This window comes from Micropterus dolomieu, linkage group LG14 (genome assembly GCF_021292245.1).
Source record: "Micropterus dolomieu isolate WLL.071019.BEF.003 ecotype Adirondacks linkage group LG14, ASM2129224v1, whole genome shotgun sequence".
In the NCBI taxonomy this organism is placed as follows: domain Eukaryota; kingdom Metazoa; phylum Chordata; class Actinopteri; order Centrarchiformes; family Centrarchidae; genus Micropterus; species Micropterus dolomieu.
Window position 1 is genome coordinate 23790123 of NC_060163.1, and position 24350 is coordinate 23814472.

Below are 24350 nucleotides of genomic sequence, written 5' to 3' on the forward strand. Positions count from 1 at the left end.
CTTGCCAATCATTTTGATTATGAAATTACAGAAAACGTTATAATTTCCAATAGTCCTAAAATGACTTGTTTTATTCAACCAACAGCGCAGAACACAGACATTCGGTTTATTGTCAAGACAAGCATTAAATCGGTGGAACAAGTTAATTAGCAGCATTTTTGCTCAAAAAAGGACTACAAAGATAAATTTAAAATCAAAATGGTCTGCAATTATGTCACTTCCCCTTGTGTTTCTCAGAAGGCAGATTGAAATGACGTTATCATTATCAGCCGTACCTGCTGAGGACGCCGTTGACTGGTTGTGCGTTTTGACCTTTCCAAGGGCCGGCTTCTGTGTTGGGGATGTGGGCGGTGCCTGTGTGCTCCAGCCGTTCTGAACTGACATCCTGCATCGACAGATAAGACAAAACCAGTGAGACTACACCTCGTAAACTAGCCCAGACACACAGGCTGACCAACAGCACTCAGCGAAACCAGGATATTAAAGGAAAACAACATAATAGACAAACAGAATCACCCCGTTTCCCGTGGCCTTCAATTATTCAGTCTAGGGCTGGGCTCTCCCAAACATAGAAACACTTTCTGCACGTCATCAACAACACATCGCTTGGAGCTCCTTCTTCATGAGCTTTCACACACAAATGAACACAATTTCATGGCTTCAATCAAACTTATTCCAGGTCTCACAATTTGGAGGTCTCATTTCAGTAATTCCACACGATAGCTCTTCATTTTCCTTTAACATTTATTCCGCAATCTTGCTGTGAAAGCAGATCATTTCTTGCGTTAAACAAACAATTTACCTCGACACTGACCAAGAGTAACGCGAACACTGACTGTATGGCTCAAAATACAGCAGTCCACGTGTAAACCACCACGATTAAAGGCCACGCCTGCTGTTGTTCTTGTTTAACAAACACTCGTATAAGCAATTACATATCCAGAAAGACAGGCTCATCCTGGGATACATTTTGGATATGAAGGCAGAAAAGCTTTTTTGTCTAAGTCACTTCAGACCTGAGAGACAGATTTAAAAAAAAAACAATTTCCTGTGAACATTTAGCATCATTTCCACCAGGTGCTTTTAAAAGAACAAGCAAGCTGAATGTTTCATTGATTAGGAGGTACCAATGAATAATATCTTTCACACATGAATGGACTGTTATTCAAACAGCATTTGGTTTGTCTTGAGAGTGTTTGAAAGCTGTTTTTTTGCTGAGCCTTTGCTGCAAGAAACATCACCTAAATTGCAGCTGCACTAAGCTTTCTGAGGCTCACTGTTGCTCTTAATATAATTACACATTAACTGAGTTCTTCTTTTCCACAATCACCTCGCAATTTTTAATCATTTCCGCAATGTACCTTCCAATACACATAGCAAATTCAGTCATTTCTGCCTCAATAATCACAAACAAAACTTCTGGAGATCCTTGTGAGACTTACTGAGTAGTGAACTGAACACTCAATAAGAGATACTACATATGAGAGCCTAAGAACAACCTCAAACTGTGAATGAACCTTGATAAGACGAGTCTCCTTAGAGGACATCACAAATTAATTTGGTTTTGACCCAAGAGACCGAAGACAGCTGTATGGGAATACCACCCTCAAGTTGACGTTCACTCTGCTTACCTGGGTATTTACAGGCTCTGTCTTCACTTCTGTCCCGCCTGCAGACACAGCGCTGGGAGCAACGCCTCCCAACTCTACCGAGCCCTACAGAATCAAGACCTGAGTGTTACACTTCCACCCCATAAATATATAAATATAACGAGTATATTTATGTGACCAACTGATCGCACAGCTCAGTCTTTCTGCCAACACACCAGAAATATAGCTAAATTATATTCTAGCGCGAACACAAACACATACATATCTAACATAAAAGTGAGCAACTGACCTTGCTGCCGCGGATTTGTCTGTAGATGTCGGTCTGCTGTCGGATGCGGTACTCCAAGTCCGAGATGTGGGCCTGGAGCCAGTTCCAGTGGCTGATGATTGCAGCTCTCTCCACGGTGTAGCGGCTCTCTGCCCGCTTCCATCTGGGGGTCAAAAAGTGCTCATTTTAAAAAGGCGAACAAATCCGGGATGACATTTGGCAACAACAAGCCTATTCACCATTAAAAAAATAAACCCCTACAAATGGGATGATTTATATATTTTAAATGGAGTGGCAATGAGTTGTCTATTAAATCAAGAAAATATGCAACTATTTTGATAATTGAATAATTGAGTCATTTCTGAAGCAAAATCGGCCTCTTAAATATGGATTCTATTTAATATCACTGTAAACAGAGTATATTTGGGTTTTGGTCTGTTGGTTGGATAAAATAATGACATTCTTCAACTGATATGGACATTTATCCAGACATTTTAAAGACTAAACGATTAATATTCTTTGTTGCAGTTCTAATTTGAGTCAATTTAAGTAAATTAATTTCCCCAAATATAATGAATACTCAGTTGTAAGTAGTGTGTACAGGCAAGTACAGTGAAAGTCTGGCCTGTCATGAATCATTCCATCAAACATAATACATTGAAATATTTATATATCTATAAACAACACTAAAACTGATCATTTAGGGCATTTAGCCTCCGAGCATTTCCCTAGTCGGACTGCAGAGGTCAGTGAATCAGCATTATTCAAAGCTTCCAGCAAAGGCAAGTGCAGGCACCCTAGAAAAGCAATCTAATCTAAACACAATATGGGCGTGCATATAAAGTGTGGGAGAAACACAAAAACAGGGACTTTCATTAGACTGGTTTATTTCAGCGCAAGGGATGAATGCCAACTGAGAGCAGAGTACTCCATTTTACCAGTATGACACACAGAATGGGCATTTCAAAAGGCAGACATGAGAGGAAAATGTCTGCTCTTGTACTGTGCAGCAGCGACCACAGAGGGCGCAGTTTCACCGAATTACAGGCTGCAGTGAATGTGGGTGAACAATGAAAGAAAGAAGAAAAAAAAATAACCCACTCAGATGGCAGACTAAGATAGACCTTGCACTCCTCTGCGCTTTCGCCTCTCCACACCCGTCTCTGTTTTCAATTTTCAGAGCTCTACCAGGAAGGAGGAAGTCGAGAAAGGCTAAGGCTGATAGGGAGAAGAGATGGGAAGGGAAAGGGGCGTAAAAGAGGGACAAACAAGGACTAGGAAGCTCTGGCAGCCTGGAGAGGAACAGACGGGCTTTAAAAGCAATCTACAGGCCACAGGGTGCTGGAGGGGGTGGGGCTGGGTCAGGGAACAGTGCGGCAGACACATAACCAATAATCCAACCAGGCATCCTGTCTTATTGTGGAGCTGAGCGGAAGGAGAGTTATTGTAGCGTTGACGCACACATCAGCCACCAATCAGTGCGATAAAAGATGTCTTGATTCAGCCACAACATTTGGCACTGACTGCTTGTTCACCGCAACACAGAGCCAAGGACACTGCTGCGAATACAGCTGCAGTGTTACCTGCTAATAACATTTCCTATTGCTATTCTCCAGACTCAATCCTGTTCTGCAACACCTCTGAGTACGCCCATGGCTGGTGCATCAGATCAATGCACTGGCAATTCATTTGCATCTGCGAGTCCCCGGGGAGACTCGTCTCAGAACAACACTGGTGGCGCAAAGTGTGTCGCACAATCTACTGCACAAATTACTCTGAGCCTGTGTGCCATGATTCACCATGTGGTGGGTGGACAACTGATCCACCAGAGGAGGGGCTGATGGGACAGGTGTAATGCCTCAGGGTGAATTGGAAAACTCTATGGACAGAGACGACTGGGCAAAACAGTGAAGCAGTTTTAGATAAAGTGAGAAAAGGCTATCTGCAAAAGGTCACAAAGAAGGGACACTGAGGAGGGTTAAGGTTAGACAGATAGATAGGGTTGCAAGATATGGCAAACAATTGTGTGGAAAATTAATTTCCATGTGACTTTTGTTGGGATCTCTGCCAAACAAACATGTTTTCTGTCATCTGAAGAACAACATTTGTAGGCTGGGGCATCTCTGCAGCACTTCATTACAAGCTGTTTCGTCACACATTTTACCTTCAGTCAAACATTTCTGCAGAACTTCTGCAATTTGGATCCTGCGATTTCGATAATATTTCTATTAATTGTGCACCCCTTGCTTGAAGGCCATATCATAACAACTAATTTAGACTGGACATGCCAGCTGAATTCAAATAATTAACTACAGAAAGAGTAGAAAACTCATCAGTTCTCACGGTGCAGTGGACAAGGCATAGCAACCACTAGGGGGGATTATAAATGGGATGCAGGAAGAGCTAATGTGTAGTTTAGTAAAAATAAACACACAGAGGCCATTACAAGTCGAATGACCTTAATCGTCAAGAGTGACGGAAGAGGATGAGGAGGAGGGGTCTGTTAGCAGCATGGAGAAATCCCACCCCCCACCTAACCAGGACATATTTTCCTCCCCCCTACTCCCACACACAAAGCACCAGCGGCAATCACTACAGCCGTCGTTTTCTGGCAGTCAGCACATTCTCCATTGTGGTGCTTCTCTGGATGCAGCACATATGTTGTATGGTGCTGGGTACGCCTGTACCATACCGTCCGTTCCTAAACCAAATCGACCCGCTCAAAAACGCAGTCCAGCTCTCCACCAAACACCCACAGGCCTTAGGGTCGAGAGCAGGCAAACACATCTACACCTGTCCTTCCATTGCACAATTCCCATCAACAGAGATGACTCGTGATGTTCCTTCAGGCCAAGAGAACCAACTCCCTTACAGACACTTTTAAAGACCCTGACTTTATTTCATGTTGTTCAATCAGTGCTACATATGAAGGTTGCACAAAATCATAGAAATGCCAACCCAAGTGCATATTTTTTTTAATCAACATCTCTTGACCATCTCTGGTTAAATGTGCACTATTAATTGTCTCACCACACTCCGTCTTTCTGCTGTACTTCCTTTCCATGTCAAACACGCTTGTTGACGCTTGTAAGGAGCAATGTATTTATGCTGTACACTTAAAGCTAAGGTGCGAAACTTTTACATATAGATGCACGTCAGTTACATTCAAGCAAAACAAGTTTGCGCAATGCTGATTAAACCCGTCACCGCCACATAAACGTCCCTGTGGTCACTGGAGTTTCAAACTGATGTCTGTGGTGCACTTGTGAATCGTTAGTGATGTGCGTTATGCCAGTGCTGAAGGGGGGAGATACTGTAAGGATAACAACTCAGTATGGCAGAGCCTATATGTAATAAGCACGTGTTGAGGGTGATGTGTAATTACTCTTACTGTCAGAAGTTACACAATGCAGGTTTAACAAGATGTCATTCTCAAGGAATTGTAATCTGCTGTGCCAGTTTTTGTTTATTTCCTCACGTTTAGTAGAGCTTGCACATGCAAGTTTCCTGTATGATAAGGGGGACAAGGGTTCTGATGTATGCATTATACCTTATCCCACACTCTTTGAAGAAACTTTGCTGCACCAATTTTTGATGTTTTGTGCAATACTTAAGTATTGTAGTAGTAGTAGTAAGCATAAACCACAATAAAAACATAGGAGGCAAGGAATTGAGCTGCATCTGAACAGCACAAAATATGCAGCCATCCCAGACCTGTGCTTGTCGTGTCCTCTGTATTATATTTGTGTATAAAAGTGTAAGAGTTTTGAGTTCTAGTTGAAAGTGCAGCTTGCATCTTTCCCTTTTCCCTCACATGGGTCCGTGTCCTTGTTGCAGCAAGGTTTTGCAGATGAGCCACCACTCTTAAGTGCTGCTGTTGATTGAAAACAGGACATAGTTTGCTCAAGTTGGCAATGAAGAGAGGTTAAGGGTCTCCAAACCTGGCATGCTAGCTCTCCAAACCATCCAGCCACAGTAGTTGAATGCGGCACCCTTTAAAACTTTCTTTGCAGACAAGCAGGATTATACAAAGCTATTAAAGAGAAGCGGTGATGCAGGATATGTTTTCTAAATGTTATTGGGCTGCAACACATATCTTATCTAAACTGGAGTGGCATTTTAATTTTGACCTAATTTGGCGTAAGGATGCACCGTGGAGCTCTAGACTATGAGGCAGAATCTAACTACTGTATTAACTCCAATCATTGGTTAAAAAAACAGAACAGCCCTAATTAAAGCCAATGTCTGACTTACACAAGGCATTTATCTCAGTTTTCATGCATTAACTGACATTAATGATTCCCTAATTTCTACTGTATCATTCCCATGTTCATGTTTTAAAACATGAGCTCCTTGTACAAGCATCTGCCAGAGAAACATTGATAATAAAACAGGTAAAGCAAAACAAAAGGCCTGCAGATAATTTTGCTATTCCACACGAAACAAAATAAAACCAGTAAGTTTGACAATGATGCTTCACAAAACATTCAATCATCATTGATGCTCAGTAAAACGAACAGGGGAAATCAAAGCAGCAGCTGTCATTTTAATGTCCTTGTTCTCTGGAGTCAAGGATTTTCAAAGCACATTAAAAGAGCAGAAAACTATCCAACCCATGAAACATTTATGGAGCCTGAAAAATGCCTTATTTTTCCAGGTCTATTCCAACATGCCAGGAAGGCTGGCCGAACTTTAACAGGACAGCTGGCTAAACTCATCTTTCACAGGAAGAACCCGCTCGGGAGCCGGGATTGTGAACGAGGCAGGCCGACACAGGGTGTGGGGCAGGAAAAACTAGAGAGGGCAAATTCAGCCAGAGAGAGCTGCAGCAGTCATTACATAAAAGAGGGGGGTTATGTAACGCCTGTGGCTTCGTGTTTGAGGAACTTGGACCGAGCTAAACGCATCCAGATGTGTCAGACGGGACAGAAACCTATACAGAAGCTCACATACGTACATAAACACGCGCAGGAATGAAGAGAGGGGAAGAAGAAAAAAAAACATAGCTATGCTACTCAGACTGCAGAGTAATGCTGAGCCATAAGCACGAAAGGCATGCTGTAGTCTCGGCCAACCTAGTTACCCTAGTTCACTAGCAGAAGGCAGACAGGCATTTTAACTGCCTTACTGCATTAAGATCATACACACATGCACTCTGGGTCATCTAGCCCTAGTTTTAATCATCTGGAACACAAAAAAGCCTGCATCATTAGGTGCGTTTTGGTGCTGGTCAGATAACATTTTAGACATTTTCATTGTTCTTTCTACGAGCCATTATGTAAGCTCTGAGATTTCCTGATGAGTATTATTGTTGCCTCAGAAACTGTGCCCACTCGCTTCTTAACACAGAACAACCCGGGCTCCATGCAACATGCCTAAATAACAGACTTTCCATGAATATTTAATTCTAATGGATCAACTGTCTCTGTCAGTTTTACAGCTAGTATGAGACCAGACTTCATTTCCGAAGCTAGCAGCACCCACACCCTGTTAGAGGCCGTTATGGACGTCACATTCAGAGACGGACACAGAGACCAGAGAAGAAAGGCCCTGCAGCATAAGCACGACAACAGATGTTGGCTGGCCCCCAATCCCCTAAGATACGGGAAACCACGTCTACAGTATAGGCAGGGATGACAGGATTAGTTCCAAGCAAAGAGCTGTATCCAAACAAGCAGCCCAAATAGGTTATTTTCCACACTGCTGTCAACTCAGCTGACGTTAAATAATTGAGGTGCTGCTGCCTGAAGAGGACATCACACTGTCGTCTGTAGTGTAGTGACTACTGCGCTGTAAGCCATTAATTGGTAACTCAGGTGTCCGTTGTGAAAATGTGGCATTATGGGTATATAAAAACACACACACCCTATTCCTGGAAGACTTGTTCACAATAGAGGTACAGTTTCTCCTCTGCCGGGCTGGGAGCTGAGAATCGGTTTGTCACTTGTTGTGGGATGCATGATTATACAATGTGCATCAGACGGCTGCTTGAAAAAAGGCATTACAGATGGACGGTTTTAGATTTCCACGCAGCTTTCACTCAGTGTACAGAGAATTATTAGGCTTACATGTGCTACCGCTTGGCAAACAGTTGAGAACCTGTGAGAGACAGGTGCTTTCGTGGCAGCACTAAAACTTTCACACATGGATTATTCAAGAACATCTGAGCATATTAACGTAGCTCTCTGTGCTTGTTTTGTTTTACCTAAAAAGCTTAATTTTTACTGTATTCTATGGCAAGCAACACAGGTCAACAAAACTCTTGTGCCCTTATAACACACTGCTGAACCAGTTTAGTGTGCTCAGGTGTGGGTTACTCCGATAGGCGGTTATGTGAGTCTGCATCTACTGATCATAGTTAATGATTAATCAGTGCATTTCCCCCCAGTCAACTAGATTTACTATAAAAGTTAGTTCAAAGCTTACTGACTTTTTTGTGTCTTATAACTAAAGAATATTTAAATAAGCCACATACATACACACACACACACACACACAACGAAAAGCACAAAATATATTATAGTTATCAGTAACTACATCTGTATAAATACTGTAAATACACCTGTAGTCTGGCAGGTTTGTTTCAACAGGTATAGCAAGAAACAAGGAATTTACTCTGAAAGTAAAATAGTAGTTTTTGAACATGCCAACACAGCTGTAGTTCATGGACATACAATAACTCGAGTGTTTTCAATGCGTACAAAAGCAACTGAATATACCTGTTGTGTTGGAGGTTTCGTGTTCGCACAGTCATCACGTTCATCTTTTACTTTATTTAATACCTTCAGACCTTTTTTTACACCGAGGTTTTAGCAGCAGTTAACAACTACTGTACCTGCTTTACAATAACATCTCACACGGTAAAGCAGGAACAAGATGTGTCATGTTAGCTATAAACAGCAGATTTAGTGCAGCTCAGAATGAAGAGATGTTAGCTAGTAGTAATTTTACCTGTTTAAGGACATTAGAGGGAGCTTGGTCGAGATTAGAGATAAAGGCAGTGATGACTGTAATGAGCTAGCCAGCAGTCTTGTTACCATAATATACTGAGTTAGCTGCTCTTTGCCTACATTAAAAGACGAATGACACCTCAGCACCTTTCAGATCCTTTCTCAACTACATGTAGGTAGTACTAAAATAGTTCACAAGCTGCGAGAAATATGATTGGTCTACTTAGGCTAAGCAAACAACCACAGATGGTTTCTTTTGAATATAACAGAATAGAAACTATCAAATTATGTTGCACTGTCTGATAATGTAAGTCACAAATTAGGGGTGCAACAACTAATCGCCGTAGTCGACAAAAAACGATTATTAAGTCCATTGGCAACGAATTTAATAATCGATTCGTTCATGACGTCATCGGGCCGTAACGACACCATCAACTTAACGGACTAAAGTGATATGAACAGTAAAGTTACTAAAACAACATCAGCGCTGCAGTAACACCTTCACCACCTAAAACCTCCAGAGTGTGGCAGCACTTCACTCTTCACTCAGCCAAAAAGGTCATTAACTGCAGCGTCTGCAAAGCTGAGTTTTCCTGGAAACACCGGAGCATCTGATCTGGAGGCGCGTAACGTAGTTGCTCTGTGGATGATGAAGACTCGTCTCGGTAAACTAGTTCGCTAGCTTCCCATTAAAGCTGTGTTACTTCACGCTATGAGCTGTGACGTTTTCTATACAGTTTGCTTTGGACAATTTGATTGATTTTTAATGGCGCTGAGAGTAGCACATTTATGATACACAATGGCCGCGTTCACATTCCAGATGTGCCCTGACTTTACAATCACAAACGATGCGTCGCTCATGGCGACGTTCCCTGCTGGAGAATGTGTTGCTGCTGTATGAGTGCACAAGATTAGACAACACCGGACAATTTCATACTTTCTAAAGAAGAGAAAACGTTTCTCCTGTCAACGCGTGAGGCGGTGGCTAAGCCGTCCGAAACTCCCTTAAAAAAATCTGAGGAGTTTTGTGAGTTGTTGAGTTAGGGGAAAATATATAAACGTTGTGAAACACTGTCTACTATAAAATCGTTAATAAATAATTACTGACCCCCTGTAAATTCGGCAAATGTAATGCATGACGTTATTCCTTTCTTTGTATGTGGTGTCAGTTTGTCCCGGGGTGTTGCAGCACTGGCGTGTAAACTGCTCAGTCACTAAACAGCAGATCAGCTGCTGAGATCAGGACTTCATTTCAGAGGACCTTTCTGTTGCTGCAGCAGAAACGTTCATTAAAAGATGCATTTTTTAGAGCAGTATTTATTTTTTGTTTTGACTGTTAATTAGCACATGCCTAAAACAAACTCAAGTTTAATTTAAAAGCTGATAGCTAAATAAGACGCATTTTGTAATTTTGCGATTCATAATCCGAATAGTACTATCAAAATAGTCGTTACTTGCAGCCCTAGTCACAATCAAATGTGCTGATGTGGTGCCACGACAAAGCGTTATATCCTATGCTCAACTATAAATTGATCCCACCCTTCATTAACACTATTATGGCCTGCAATTAATCAAGTCTTAACTCATTTTCCTTAGTATGGCATTTATATTTATGATTATTTGGTAAGTGTTGTAAACACACAATAAATAGTCTTGGTGCCTGCCAAATTCAGAATGACAGTGTATGGAAACATTATAACCCTAATTGTTGTGTAAAATGTTGCCTCTGTAGTAAACTTTTTCAAAAATCTCATTCATAATAAACAAATAACATTAATTCAATATATTCCTTGTATTCTAGAGGATATGCTAATTGTGGAAAGCACCAACAATATCTTTCACTTTCATTATAACATATTATACTAATTAGAATTGGGGATGCACATTTTATCTAATAACATTGATAATTTACTTATAATTAATTGAACAACTGACTCCATGACAACAAAAAAACCTCATTAGATCTGACTCAGTCTCCAGAGATAATAATAATAAAAAGGACTTTTATCGTGATGTGGTGCCAAAAATTACATGTTCTATTGAGATCGACTGCTGTGGATGTGGATGATAAATATTTATCTGATTAATTACTGCTTAAAACAGTTTAAGTTTACCCATATAGTAAAACTATACTGCTATGGTAGGGCTTTTATCCAAATTCAGCCCTGCTTTTTGGTTATCAGCTGAAAGGCTTGTATTGCCTCTATGTGTAATTTTAACACTAAAAAGTTACATCAATCATCACTGCAACATGTACCCCATATATACATAATTACCTGTATATTTTAATACTATATTACCTCTTCAGGGATTTTGTCTCCATTATCTGAAGACAAAAGCACTGAAAATGTTTTAAATTCACACAATATTCAGGTTTTAAAGAAGAAAACTGTAGAATTTTGTTTTGAGAATTTAAGCTCTAAAACAATATACACCGAATGGGATGTAGCTCACTGTCCATTTTCCTTGGACATGACGTGCTATACTAAACTGCTCTAATACCTCCTTTGACCTTAAATGGCACAAGACGCAGTATGAATACATTACAAGCAATTTCTCTGCTTTTGGATCATGCATGTAACACACTCGCACTTCCTGTTGGGTTATGAAGATATTTAGGTCAAGGGTCTAAAGTCAACAAAGGGAAGGATAATAAAAATCAGTGTTCTTAGCTACGCTGTTAATAATTTACTCAATCCTACACAGGTCAGTAAGTCCATTAACGCTGGCGACCCACCTGCTGTATTTTTTTCCCCTTTCTTTTCACACACACTAATGACACAGAGCTGAGTACTTTGGTGTGAGCTTCCCATGGAATACACTTGCAGTCTCCTGCTGAGCCAAACCTGACATCACAACAGGCAGCATGTAAAAACATTAAACCCACACCTTCAGCAAAAACCACAACCAACCTTAACTCTACGTTTCTTCTTGGTTTCAGTTTAAATAAAAGCATTCACTGGCTCTGTGGGCGCTCATTTGTTCGCTGCGCAGATAAACAGAAGGTTCGGTTTCAGCCTTGGCCCTCTCAGGAGGAAGCACTGTGTGACTGATGAGAGAGCTTTTTACTTTCGAGTCCGTACAACCCTGTGCGTTAGCCACAGGATGATTCCACCCACACGACTGCACATGCTCTCTGGGCAAATGGTATCTCTACCCCTCCCTGGAGTTTGACCCAACCACTTCTGAGGCAGACCTGGCAGTTATAATCGTCATTAGCACCTGCTAGGCTTGGGTAGCATATTGCAGGGCCTAGAAATACAGGGACTTTCACAGGGCTGTTGAAGTGCTTCAGGCACCATGGAAATGTGAGAGTAATGTTACTTTGGCATGGGGCAAAGGGTACCAGAACAATATGGTTGACTCTTAATGAATCCTATTGTGCAGGTTCACTATGGAGCCTTTTTTCACATGAACTGGGCTCTCAACATTCAACTTGAGCCTTAGCTGTGAAATCCCCTCTACTGCAGGGCTATGTACATATGTACAGCCCTAAATAAGCTTGATGTCTCAGCGGGTGTGGGCACTGTTACTTACATTTTGACATGTCGCTGCTCAATGTCAACTCTGGCCAGCTCCTCCTCCTCCAGATCAGAGTCCCCTCCAGAGCTACTTTCTGTTACATCTGAGTCAAAGGCGCTTTCTGCTGAATGAAGGTTGGCTGATCCGCTCAGATACAGCCTCTCCAGTTCAAGGGGCATTGAGCCGCTTTTCAGGAAGCGACTGAGGCTGTCTCTGTTGTTAGAGGAAGAGTGGCGTCCAGTCCTCCACGTAGCTGTAGGGGTTGCGGTCTCGGATTTGCGGTTGCCAGCCAGTAGCCTGTTGAGAGCCGAGTCCAAGAAGCCACCCAGCTGCTGCTGAATGTGCCGCTCTACCTGCTTGGCCTGTACAACCTGAAGGCGTTTGCGCAGGCGCCGCAGCCGGCTTTCAATCTCTGTTTGGCGGCTGCTGTTGAGAAGGGTGCGCTCCCTAATGTGAGCATCAAGGCTGTCTGAGGAAGAACTACAGGGTAGAGGAGGCTGTGGTGCTGTTGTGCAAGACGGGGAGCCCTGCTGGCTGCTACCTGGTCTCTCCCTATCAGAACCCTGTGGCTGACTAGTAGGCATGTGTGAATCTGCCTCCTCCAAATTCACCTGTTCAGTGGGGTTAGGGTTGTCATGTGTAAAGGGGGAATGTGCAGCCGACTGAAGCACTGGTGGTTCAGGATTTTTTCCATCTGTATTTTGAGAAACCCCAGAGGAATGCTTCTGCTTAAGGGTTCCTTTCACCGGGATAAGCCCTGATAGGGTAGCTGTAAAGGTCTCAGAGTCCAAGGGCAGGTTCTGGGACTGAGAGTCTGTGGTGGCAGAAGACTTGTCACCATTCACTGCCACCACACAGCCAGGGCCGGACATAGTGGCCAGCTTCTTGGCCAGACCATTGACAGGTGCCATGGGCTGGCCACCGCCGTTGGTGCTGCCACTCATGAGGCTTTTGAGCTGGCCGCCAGACAGTTCTATCGCCTGCCTCTTCCTCAACAGGAAGTCTCCTCCGCCGTTGAGCAGGGAGCTGGGCAGTATTCTGTGGCCTTTTAGCACAGACTGTTTGATGAGGACTCCTTGCAGCTTTATTGACTCCTTAGTTGACGGGACAGGTGTCACATCAGAGCATAGGTAAGAAGCCACCAGCGGCTGGAGTTTGCCCAGGGCCGAGGCCTGAGCCACAGAGTCGGCTTGGGGCTGCTGTTGCTGCTGTTCCTGGTCGCCGCCACAAAAGTCAAGAGGGCACTCTTCGGAGGCGGCTTTACACTTGGCGGGGCCGCTGCTGTGGATAAGGATGTTGCTGGCGTTACCGTTGTTCTCTGCACTGGCCGGTGAGAGACTTGAAGATGGGGCAGCCAGTTTGAAGCGGATGTGGTGAGCTTCGGCTGGGGCGTCGGTGAGAGCGGGCGCCATCGCAGCCATGCAGTGCAGAGGGACGGGCACCGCGGCCTGCTCCACACCACCCGCTTACCGCCCCACCTGAGGACAGCCTGGACAGAACAAAGAAAATATAGACCGAAGGAGGAGGAGACAAAAAAATAAAGTTAAACAAAAGTAGTCTAATGAACTGAAGCATTCATAAAAGAAACGTACTATATCAAATTCTGACCTTTGTTGGTGTGGAGATATTTACCTATCAACAATTCTCAGGTAACATTCACAACCCTTTTACAGTGATGGACCCACAACCACAGCGTAAACAAACATACAGACACTACCTACAACACGTTTAAATATTGATTTAATACTGAAACCAGCAGCTCTATAAAAGTTTAATCTGTATAAGGGCAATCACAATTATCCAGTAGGCAATCAAGAAAAAAAACAACCTTTAACTTGATAGCCTAAACACATGTTTGAGGAAAAACTATATATAACATACAACCATCCATAGGCAGTGGGAGTGCTTTATGATAGGTGGACTTGAGTAAACACAAACATGCAGTTTTATTATGAACATATTAAATATTATTTCTTAAGTGAAAAGCAACGTGAAGGCAGGCTGTCCATGCAACTGAAATACTTGCATTACCGGTTCTGTAAGCCTTTAGAGTGAGAGGAAAAATACTACCCCACACCCAAAAAGGAAGACTCGTTTCTAAAATCACCAAATATAATCAATGAAAATGCACTAATACCACTGCTTAATATCAAGTCTAACATGCCGACTCAAAAACAAAGCTACAGTGAATGTCTTTGACTAATCTAGTTAGAGGCCTAATCAAACGAAGTAGTGACTCATTGAGATTTTTGCTGACCTACTAGTTCCAAGTGTTGCTAAAAATTATCCCACAAAAGCACCCAGGGAAAAAACACTTATTGGGAGATGATCAAATCTTATCTTTCTGACCATTCACTTATATAATAATCCAAAAAATGTTATTTCATTCCATTGTAATCACAGTAACATGTTCGTCTACAGGTCACCCTTCATCCAAGGGAGGGGAAAAAAAACAAACACACTGATAAAGATGCAATAACTGCAGACATCTGAGCTACATCCCAGCCCAATATATAATTCCCACTACACCCATGCTTGTGTGAACAAGCCTTCATTGTCATTTACTTACAAGGCTCCTCTTTATGGAATAAGCTTTGGAATTCAATTCTGAGAGGAAGAAACAGGAAAAGCCAATGCAAATTATCCAAACCCCACTGCCCTACATGTGCCCTGGCAAGTCAGTGTGCAGCAGGGTTCAACACAGGCAGTGTAAGTAGGTGGATTTAGGCCCCAGCATTAGTCCAAAGCACATGATGTCATCCTGACAAGGTTCCTGTGTCAATTTCAGCAGTACATATTAAACATTTCCAATTTACCAAATAATATTCCCAGTAAAATAGATTATCAAATTAAACACGCAAAAAGAGAACAAAACGCCCTGATGTATTGTTTCAGTGTTAACATGACATTCACACTGACCGGCTGTATATGACACTTTTTTAAAAAAGCCTCCTTTCAAATAATACAAGAGGATAAAAGCGGGCTGCGTCTCCGCGTATCGTCTGCAGGTCAGATGAATGGGGGCTCAGTATTTCACCGCAGTTTCTAGTCAGCGCGCACTACGCCATGTTGGTATTTCCGAAGCAGATTATGCAATGCAATTCATCTCCCTAAAACCGCCCATTCTGCTTCAAACACACCGAGCATAACATGCTACAAGGGAGGAAATTAATTAAGTAACGTTAGTGAATGCGTAACTTTAATTCACACGCATTACAGCACCAGGTTTCTATAAACTGTCTAGCCAGAGATGCGACAAAAAATGTCCACATCCAACGTTAGCCAAGCATAACGTAATCACCAAAATGTCTTCCTGGTGTTTACAAAACATTTGCACATTTAAATAAAAGGGAGGCTGGCGCCTGTGTCCAAGGAGCGTACAAGTGTAATAACGTTATTTCATAATCGTAAATTATCTGTAGCTTCCGCGCAGACCACGTATACGATCGGTGTGTCTGTCTACTCGTATCATCCAAAAATAAATAAATAAATAAATCTGCAACCCCATCATCGCGTCTACCAAACGTCCACCAACAACCTGCAAGATAAATGTCTCGCTAAACGCCGTCACTTTGTTACACACTGCGTGGAAATTAATGCGCTGGCTAACGTTAGCTCCGGAAAGCTGCTGATATAAGAAACACAATCTGCTCGCAAGCCAGCTGCAGCGAAACGCTACAAACCCTCATCGCATTTTATATATATCAGGTTATAGCTTTCGTTTTTAGTTGCACGACTTGGTTATTTCTGTTTTTATTTTACTTTACGCAAACCTCGTTAGGCAGGTAAACATTTTAGTCACTTGACTACGCAACCTACGTTCACCCACAGTTTTTAAGTCAATAACGCCCAGAGCAATAATAATATTACACGTTAAAAAGCCACGGTGACACGTGCATTAACGTCAGAGTTAAATCAAGCTCCTGTAACATCACGATGTATATTTGGACACCTCTTACGCCTTGTGGATCACAACTTATTTTAAACAACGCTTTAAGACGTACTGCGGAGTGGAGACATGGTTTGCATTGCAATTAGACTAAAGGAAATAAACACAAGCGGCCTGTTGTTGTACATGTACGATGACCGTGCTTTGCCTTTACTTGAGCACACTAGCTGGTGGGTAGTAAAATAGTACGCAGCGTTAATGCACAGTATGTGAAAAGCTTGAGAAGTTGGGAGTAGACAGTCTAGCTAGCTCGCTAACAAAGAAAAAGGAGGAACCTACCACGTGACGAGATTGCACTATCCGAGGGAATTTCGGCAACAATCCCCTGCAGTTTTAGTGGAAAAAAACCAAAGGGTGCGAACACAAAAACGCGACTTGAATCGATCACTCTGCCATTAATTAATCCAACAAAAAAATGCAACCAGATTGCCAAAAAAGGCCCAGTTCACAGAGCCGCTCGGGGTTCGTTCCGGATTCAGGCAATGGGCGAATCAACGATCTACACCTTGCTCTCTCTCGCCAGCTAGCTCGCCTCGCCGCTACCGCGATTATAAAGACAAGGCCGTGAAAGAGTCCCTTCTACTCCAAATTACTTCAAACGTAGGCGATTTCACCGCAATCCTTTACCGAAAAATCCAATTCTCAGTGAGCGAAAGGTAATCCAGATGGCAGTTCGTCGTGAGCCCTTTTCTCGCGTTTTAGGGAGAGACGCTTAGAAAATGGCGGCTAGCTCCTCTCCCTCGGATTTGAGTCTGACAAACATAGGAGGGCTCTGTGTGTGTGTGTGTGTGCGTATACTGCTGGCTGGTAGGCGGGAGGCAGTTCTCAAATTCACCACTAGTGTAAAGGACAGATAAGAAACGGCATAAAAGCTCAAAAGAAGATACCACAGGAGGGCATTGTCTGCCAAAACACACCACAATGTCAATGTATCACTTGTTAGATATACAGGGTGTTATAAAAGGTGCTGCAACGGTTATATTTAGTGCCATTTCCCACAACAAGTACAGTAAATATCCCATTATGCTCTAAGTCCTCATGCCTTTAACTATCCACATGAAGCACCTGGCCAGCATTTACAGATAACTGATTTTTCTATACACGAGGGATTTGCCCCTCTAAATAGCGGAACTTTTATAATAATAAGAGCTGGGAATGACTCATTATCCTCCCTGTTTTGTATTTGGGAGTAAAGAGCAGATAGGAAACGATATAAAAGCTCAAAAGAAGATACCACAGGAGGGCATTGTCTTCCAAAACATAGCACAATGTCAATGTATCACTTGTTAGATATATAGGGTGTTATAAAAGACGCTGCAACTGTTATATTTAGGACTCGTTTCCACCAAAGGAACAGTAGTCCTCGTGCGTTTAGCTATCCACATAAAGCGCATGCCAAGCATTTACACAGATAATAAATGATTTAGCTATACATTAAGGATCTTCTCTTATAAAAAGCTGCATTCTTGCAATAATAAAAATGCAGTTTGACTCATTTTACTCCCCGTTTTGTATTTTGGGAGTAAGGGGCAGATAGGAAATGATATAAAATCTCAAAACAAGATACCGCCGGAGGGCATTGTCTGCCAAAACACACCACAATGTCAATGTACCACTTTTTAGATATACAGGGTGTTATAAAAGACGCTGCAACTGTTATATTTAGTGCTATTTTCCAAGGTTTTTGTTGCTATTTACAAGGTAGGTAGGTCTATCGTCCCAATTTAACAAGTTATAGAGTGGAATTGAGTTTTGTAACTCCCTTCTGCTACATAGCAGACAATATACATTAATAAAGAATCAATTGTGAAAAATGGTAAACAGAAATAAACTATCATCACCGGAGCAGTGCTGAGGATGTTTACTGTAAATATCCCATTATGCTTTAAGTCCTCATGCATTTAACTATCCACATAAAGCACATGTCCAGCATCTACACAGATAACTGATTTAGCTATACATTAATCATGTCCTCTTATAAATAGATGCATTCTTGTAATAATAAAAATGCAGCTCGACTCACTACACTCCCTCTTTTGTATTTGCGAGTAAAGGGAAGATATGAAACAATATAAAAGCTCAAAAGAAGATACCACAGGAGGGCATTGTCTTCCAAAACGAAGCACAATGTCAATGGATCACTTGTTCGATATACAGCCTGTTATATAAAAAGGTGCTGCAACTGTTATATTTAGTGCTATTTAGGACTCTTTTCCACCACAAGTACAGTAAATATCCCATTTTGCTTTAAGTCATCATGTGTTTAACTACCTATATTTATCCACATGAAGCACCTGTCCAGCATTTACACAGATAATTACTGATTCAGCTATACATTAAGGTTTTGCTCCAATAAATAGCTGAATTCTAATAATAATAATAATAGCTAGGAATGACTCACAATGGTCCCTGTTTTGGAGAGGGGATCGCCCCTTTCCGGACTGCCTGGCTCACGGCACATTTTACAGGAAATAGATCGCCCACCACTTCAACAACCTGTGTGAAGGTACAGCCACTGGCCACATGAAGGAGCTCTTCTCTACAGGATTAATGCAACCAAAGCCAAAATATAATGCCAAAGGTTGTGTAAGAGCAGGGGGAGTGGGGGGTAACACCAAATGAGTTTTACTGGATTAAGTGTGGACATAAAAGCAAAGGTGCCAATATAGTGCACTTTCTCTTTGTTTAGTCTTTGTCAGAGGTTAGTAATTTGTCATTTAAGGCTGTATTGCAGTGGATTAAAACAATATATAACAATATACTAGTTTATAATTCAGTACACCACCACCACAAACTGCAGCATCAGAGTTATATAAAAACATGTCTGACACAGTCTCAACAAAACTGTACATACAATTATTAAATAGGGTTGGGTATTGTTTAAATTTCTGATACGGGGAGGGGGGGGGGGTTCTTCAACAAAACCCTTTTAACAAAAGATGCAAAGTTCATGTTAAATGTTGTCTAAATACAAGCAGAACCTTGCATTAACAGACACGCAAAAAGATGCGAAATGTTGATTGAAATTGGGAACTACCTGATCAAATAATAAGGAAAATACAAAATTACAAATTTGATGCCAGCCTTCAGTACTTTACATAACTCTGTACCAAATAAGTACTCAAGTTCGAAACCCAGCCCCAGCTTTAAAAAGATAATACTTGTTGCAATTTTTTGCATGATGGTTTATATAAGTGGTGTGGATATATATGGGTTCAGTGCCTCTGATCAGACAATGCTTGTGACTGACACTGTTGTATAACACTTTTACTTTTAAGTAATGCAAATGAATGCACAACACTTAGCATTGCCTCCCTGCATTTTTAAACTCCCAGAGTAGACATGCATAATAAATAAGTAATTATCAGTCTGTGTGTGTGTGTGTGTGAGAGAGTGAGTGAATGAGTGAGTGAGAGAGAGTGAGCAACTGTCTATCCACCTGTGCTGAAATTTATATCAAAATCTACATAAAAGGATCATTTAGCCGATGTTTTTGAAAGTTATCCAGTGACCTGCTCCTTTTTTGCTGTAAGGCTAAAAAAAGGTATCCATCTTCTTGTCTTGTTCCAGGTCATAATAGCAACAGGCTATACAAAATGTACACTTCCACATCCTAAGCCACATCCTCCAGCTCCTCCTGGGGGATTCAGAGGCGTCCACACGCTTGCCAGATTTGTAATCCATCCAGTATGTTTTGGGTCTCCTCCCAAGTTGGATACGCCTGTTGTCTGAAATACTTCCACATGGATGGTGTGTATCCTAATTAGATGCACATCGTGTGACTCCTTCCCAGGCGAAAGGGCAGCTGTTTCTGTCGGAGTGAGCAAAGGCACCCGAAAAAAGGCTTCTCATTTCGGCCACTTGTGTCCGCAACCTCATTCTTGTTTTGGTCACCCCTCAGAGCCCATGACCACAGGTTAGGACAGGTCGAGAGCATCGCTCCCCCGGGTCCGACAGAAACACACAAATATAAAAACCAACGTTTAAATAATAATAAATACTTTTTAGGAATACCTTTAACTCCATTGTTGAAATACTCCACTCAGTAATCCAAGGGGCCAGGGTTCCGGTTACCACAATTTGAAATAGCAGTACACCTAAAAACAAAAAGAACCAAGAGACAAACATTAGTCAATAATCATATTTAAAGATTTCGTGACGGAGCCAGGCTCAGTGACTAAAGTTGACAACTGCCTTGGCAGCGGTGTGACTCTCGGGGATTTTTACGTCCAGCTGGCAAGCTAACGCTAGCCGGCTAACGTTATTACCTACACGAACGTTATCACTGCAAATTTATAATGAAAAAGTTTTAGATGTTGAATAATTTTAACACTGAGCTTGGAAATTTTAAAAGTAACTTGTGGAGGGGGTTCGTTATTGACTATCATGTCAGAGAATGCACTGCCAGTGATTTTCGTGATACAATTAACAGTACTTTCTCTCAAGCTAGTGTTAGCCAAGCTAATGTTTGAGGCTACACCGACGTAGTGAGCTAACGCTGGCCAATAACAGCCAACTTAGCTAGCAGGCTAAGCTAATGCTCGCTAGCTTGACTGCTTCCCGATCCCATACTGACTTCTCAATGACTGCCGTTTTTAGCACGTTTGACAGAAAAGTGTGCTAAAAAATCTCCCCTACACAAATAGAACAGCCGAACGTTTAACTAAATGAGTGTTTTTTTCCCTGACAAGCGGAGCGTTCATTAATTTAGAGAGAATAACAAGACAAAATCTTACTTACCTGCTTGTCCTGTTACTAACCGTTTACGACTTGATAACAACCACCCCCCGCGTTCCTATTGGTCGACGCCTGAATTTGAGGCTTTTTATTGGCTCCCGCAGCTGTCAGTCAAAGCAAATGCCCGTACAGCGGAAATGTGTACGAAAGTTCATAGCACGAAACTTCATTATTCAAAAATATTGTTTTCATTTGAAAATGTTTTCTTGAGTCCCACAACATCCCCATAATTTATAAATCACTGATTTTACTGCGCCATTATCAGAGCGTTGTTTACCCCGCAGGCATGCTAGCTACTCATAGTCCAGGGTGATGTGTTTTCACTCCATGTAACTACAATATTTGTAATGCTTTATCTTTGGGACTTTACTTAGAAACGAACCACTTATTTTCACTACAAAATACAAAGAACAGGCAGATAAAGCAGATGACTGCGAATAAGTTTGTCCAATATACTTAATTTGATCTTATTTCTTGCATCAAATGCTGAACAGCTGGTGGAAAGAAATGTGAAAGGTCTTGAGGCTTGAAATCGTTGCCCCAAAAGTAAAGACAGGAGACGCCATAAGAGAAGCCATTTACTTTACAAGAGTGAAGTTGAGTGAAATCTGGAGCTGCTGAGGCAGGAGACAAACGTAGGCAAGGGGCAGAGGGTGGATGGAGAGATAGATTAGTGAGGCAGTTTTGGGCTAGTAGTAAGAATATTGTGATTTTGCAGTACCCAGCATTGTAGTGTGACAGAACAGAGGTTCCCATGGACTGATTGAGAATTTCCCCACATAATGCTTAAGTCTGACCTCTCTTAATCACATTTAAATATTGTATTAAAATGACTGGCATCCCGCATCTATGGCAGTTTAACATCTAAGGCCTGAATTAGAGGATGGCTTTCTACATTTAGGGCGAATGTAGTTCTTAACAGCTCACCTAAACAATATTTACCATGCTTTATTTAGGCCCACTATATTGGTATGCATTGTTGGCCTTCATGTCTTACTTAAAGTCTACCTTATCTTTACCTCTGTGGATATTGAAGGGGAACGTTGGGCAAGAATGATGTGGTACTTATTGATGTCAGTGTTATCAAAAATGTTAGACAGACAGGGGTGGAAAGTGGGTCCTTTACTAAAGTAAAAGTTACAACACAACCAGTGGGGGAATGTAACAAAGTGCTCTACTTAAGTACCAATTTAAAATATCTGTGTTTAATTTGAGTATCATGCCACTTCCTACTTTTACTCTACTACAAGTATCTGTATATGAGTTAATGTACAAAGGACAAAACATATGATGCTTTGTTATAAAATAAACTATCGAAACAGTTTATACAAGTACAGCTGAAATGATTTGTCGATTAATCAACGATTTTGATCATTTAAGTCAAAAACATTCAATGGTTCCAGCTTCACGAATGTGAAGATTTGCTGCTTTTCCTTTTTATTATTTAAATAATGTAAAGCAGTAATATACAGCAGTAAAATCCTGCTTTTACATGAATGCATGACGAGTAGTGCTTTAATGACAGGAGACATTTTACTGCAATTACTTTTACTGTCAGTACTTTAAGTACATTTGATTATACTTACATACTTTTAATTATATAACATTTTCAATGCAGGACTTTTACTTAGTAGCAGATTATTTACAGTGTGATATTAGTACTTTTACTTAAGTGAAGGCTCTCAATACTTCTTCCACCACTGAACACCACACATTTTACTTGAGAAAAATATAGAAACATTATTAATAAAATGTACCCAAGATATCAAAAGTGAGTGCTGATTATGCAGCATTATATTTTATAGTATTAGATTACTATTACTTACTGTGAGCAGGGTTGTAATGTTGTGCTAACATAACTGCTTTATACACTGTTGGGTTTAATCCTCAAAATGCATCATAGTTTCTAAGATAATCATATGTATGTAAATGTAGGGTATCAAAGTAAAATGTTTCCCTATGAAATAAAGTGGAGCAGTTTAAAGTAACTGTTACTAAAGTAAAGTGCAAGTACCACAAAATATACTTAAATACAGTACTTGAGTAGATGTACTCCACCACTCAAGACAGATTTATCAAATAACAAAGTGATGTTTTTTTATGCCTTAATTTTGCCACCTTCCACAATCAATTAAATGCGATTTCACAATCAAGAATGTTACTACAGGTATTAACCTTTTATAAATAATTCAGATGACTGTATCCACGATGTGCTTGACTTGTGCGTTTCCCTCTGTGGGAGTTAGTGTTATATAGCCAGGGTGTGATTTCTTGTTGTAGCATGAGACCATAGATTTGTATTTCACCTGTGATAATTTGTGAATTCAATTTTAGCTGGATGAACCTATAAATAACTCAACTAACCAACACTCACACGTATGGTGTTCTCCTGAACTGTGATGTTGCTTCCCGGCACCATCTCTTAAATTTGACAGAATGTTGACTTGTGACATGGAGAGAGATCAGAAACTGGATTTGTCCTCACTGCATTACTGATGTACGCTGTTAGGACGCCCATTTCCAGTTGTATATTGTATGTAGTTGAGAAAGCTTAGCTAATAATAGATCTGATTTTTTTCTACCACAGCTGAAGCTTTTCCCTTTAGATTTCTCTCCATCTGGTCGCTTTTATCTCGGGCTCATCCTTGTTCTCTCTGCAGCATCTCCATCTTACTCTCAGCTCATCGCTCAGCACAGCTTCACCAATGTGCATCAATCCACGGTTACTTCGCATAGGGTAACAGCACTTTATCGTTTGTGTAATTTGTATGTGAGTGGTGTCAAGACTTTGTGGCCTTCAAATCTGACCTTTTCATCAAGTTTCAATCTGGATTGTTCCTCCTCACCACCCTCTAAATGCTTGTAGATCTCCTGTTACATTCATTTGGCCCTATGATGGCAAATTCCTATTTAAAGGGCTCGAAAAACTGAGGAGACATCTAAATGTAGTTGTAGAGAACAAACACTAGATGGAGCTAAGACATCACACTCATCATCATCAGATGCACATGAGCCTCATAAAAGGCAGCATGCTACATGTTAACTATGGAGTAACCCACACTGGTTTTGAACTGTTGCATATTCCTGTTTACACTGTACTTTAAGCAATTGTTGTTATTAATTTATTTATTATTGTGTTGTTTAATTATTTTAACTTGTTTATTTGATTGCATTTTCTTGTCTGATGGTTTATGTTTTACTTATATTTGAAATAAACACTTAAATAAAGTTAATTATAAGCAGTATACAAACATTTAATCAATAGTTTATAACACACTATGCTGTACTTGTAAGCAGATATTTTACTCATGTAC

At 41.1% G+C, this 24350-nt stretch overlaps 1 protein-coding gene across 7 annotated transcripts in view; it reads right to left on the reverse strand.

The window, feature by feature from the left end:
* Positions 1-21058, reverse strand: part of kansl1a (KAT8 regulatory NSL complex subunit 1a) — a 29127-nt gene extending 8069 nt beyond the window's left edge. For 2 of the 7 annotated variants that reach the window (XM_046068384.1, XM_046068379.1), the window contains exons 1-5: positions 16579-17099; positions 12366-13839; positions 1900-2041; positions 1632-1715; positions 276-385 (exon numbers count right to left, since the gene is read on the reverse strand). In XM_046068384.1, coding sequence (XP_045924340.1) covers positions 276-385; positions 1632-1715; positions 1900-2041; positions 12366-13771 — 1742 coding nt within the window. In that variant the 5' untranslated portion in view covers positions 13772-13839; positions 16579-17099. Of the gene's footprint in view, positions 1-275; positions 386-1631; positions 1716-1899; positions 2042-12365; positions 13840-16578; positions 17101-20313; positions 20397-21039 lie in introns of those variants that run through there. The other 5 variants (XM_046068380.1, XM_046068382.1, XM_046068381.1 and 2 more) reach the window with 5 other exon arrangements.
* Positions 21059-24350: the final 3292 nt, after the last annotated feature.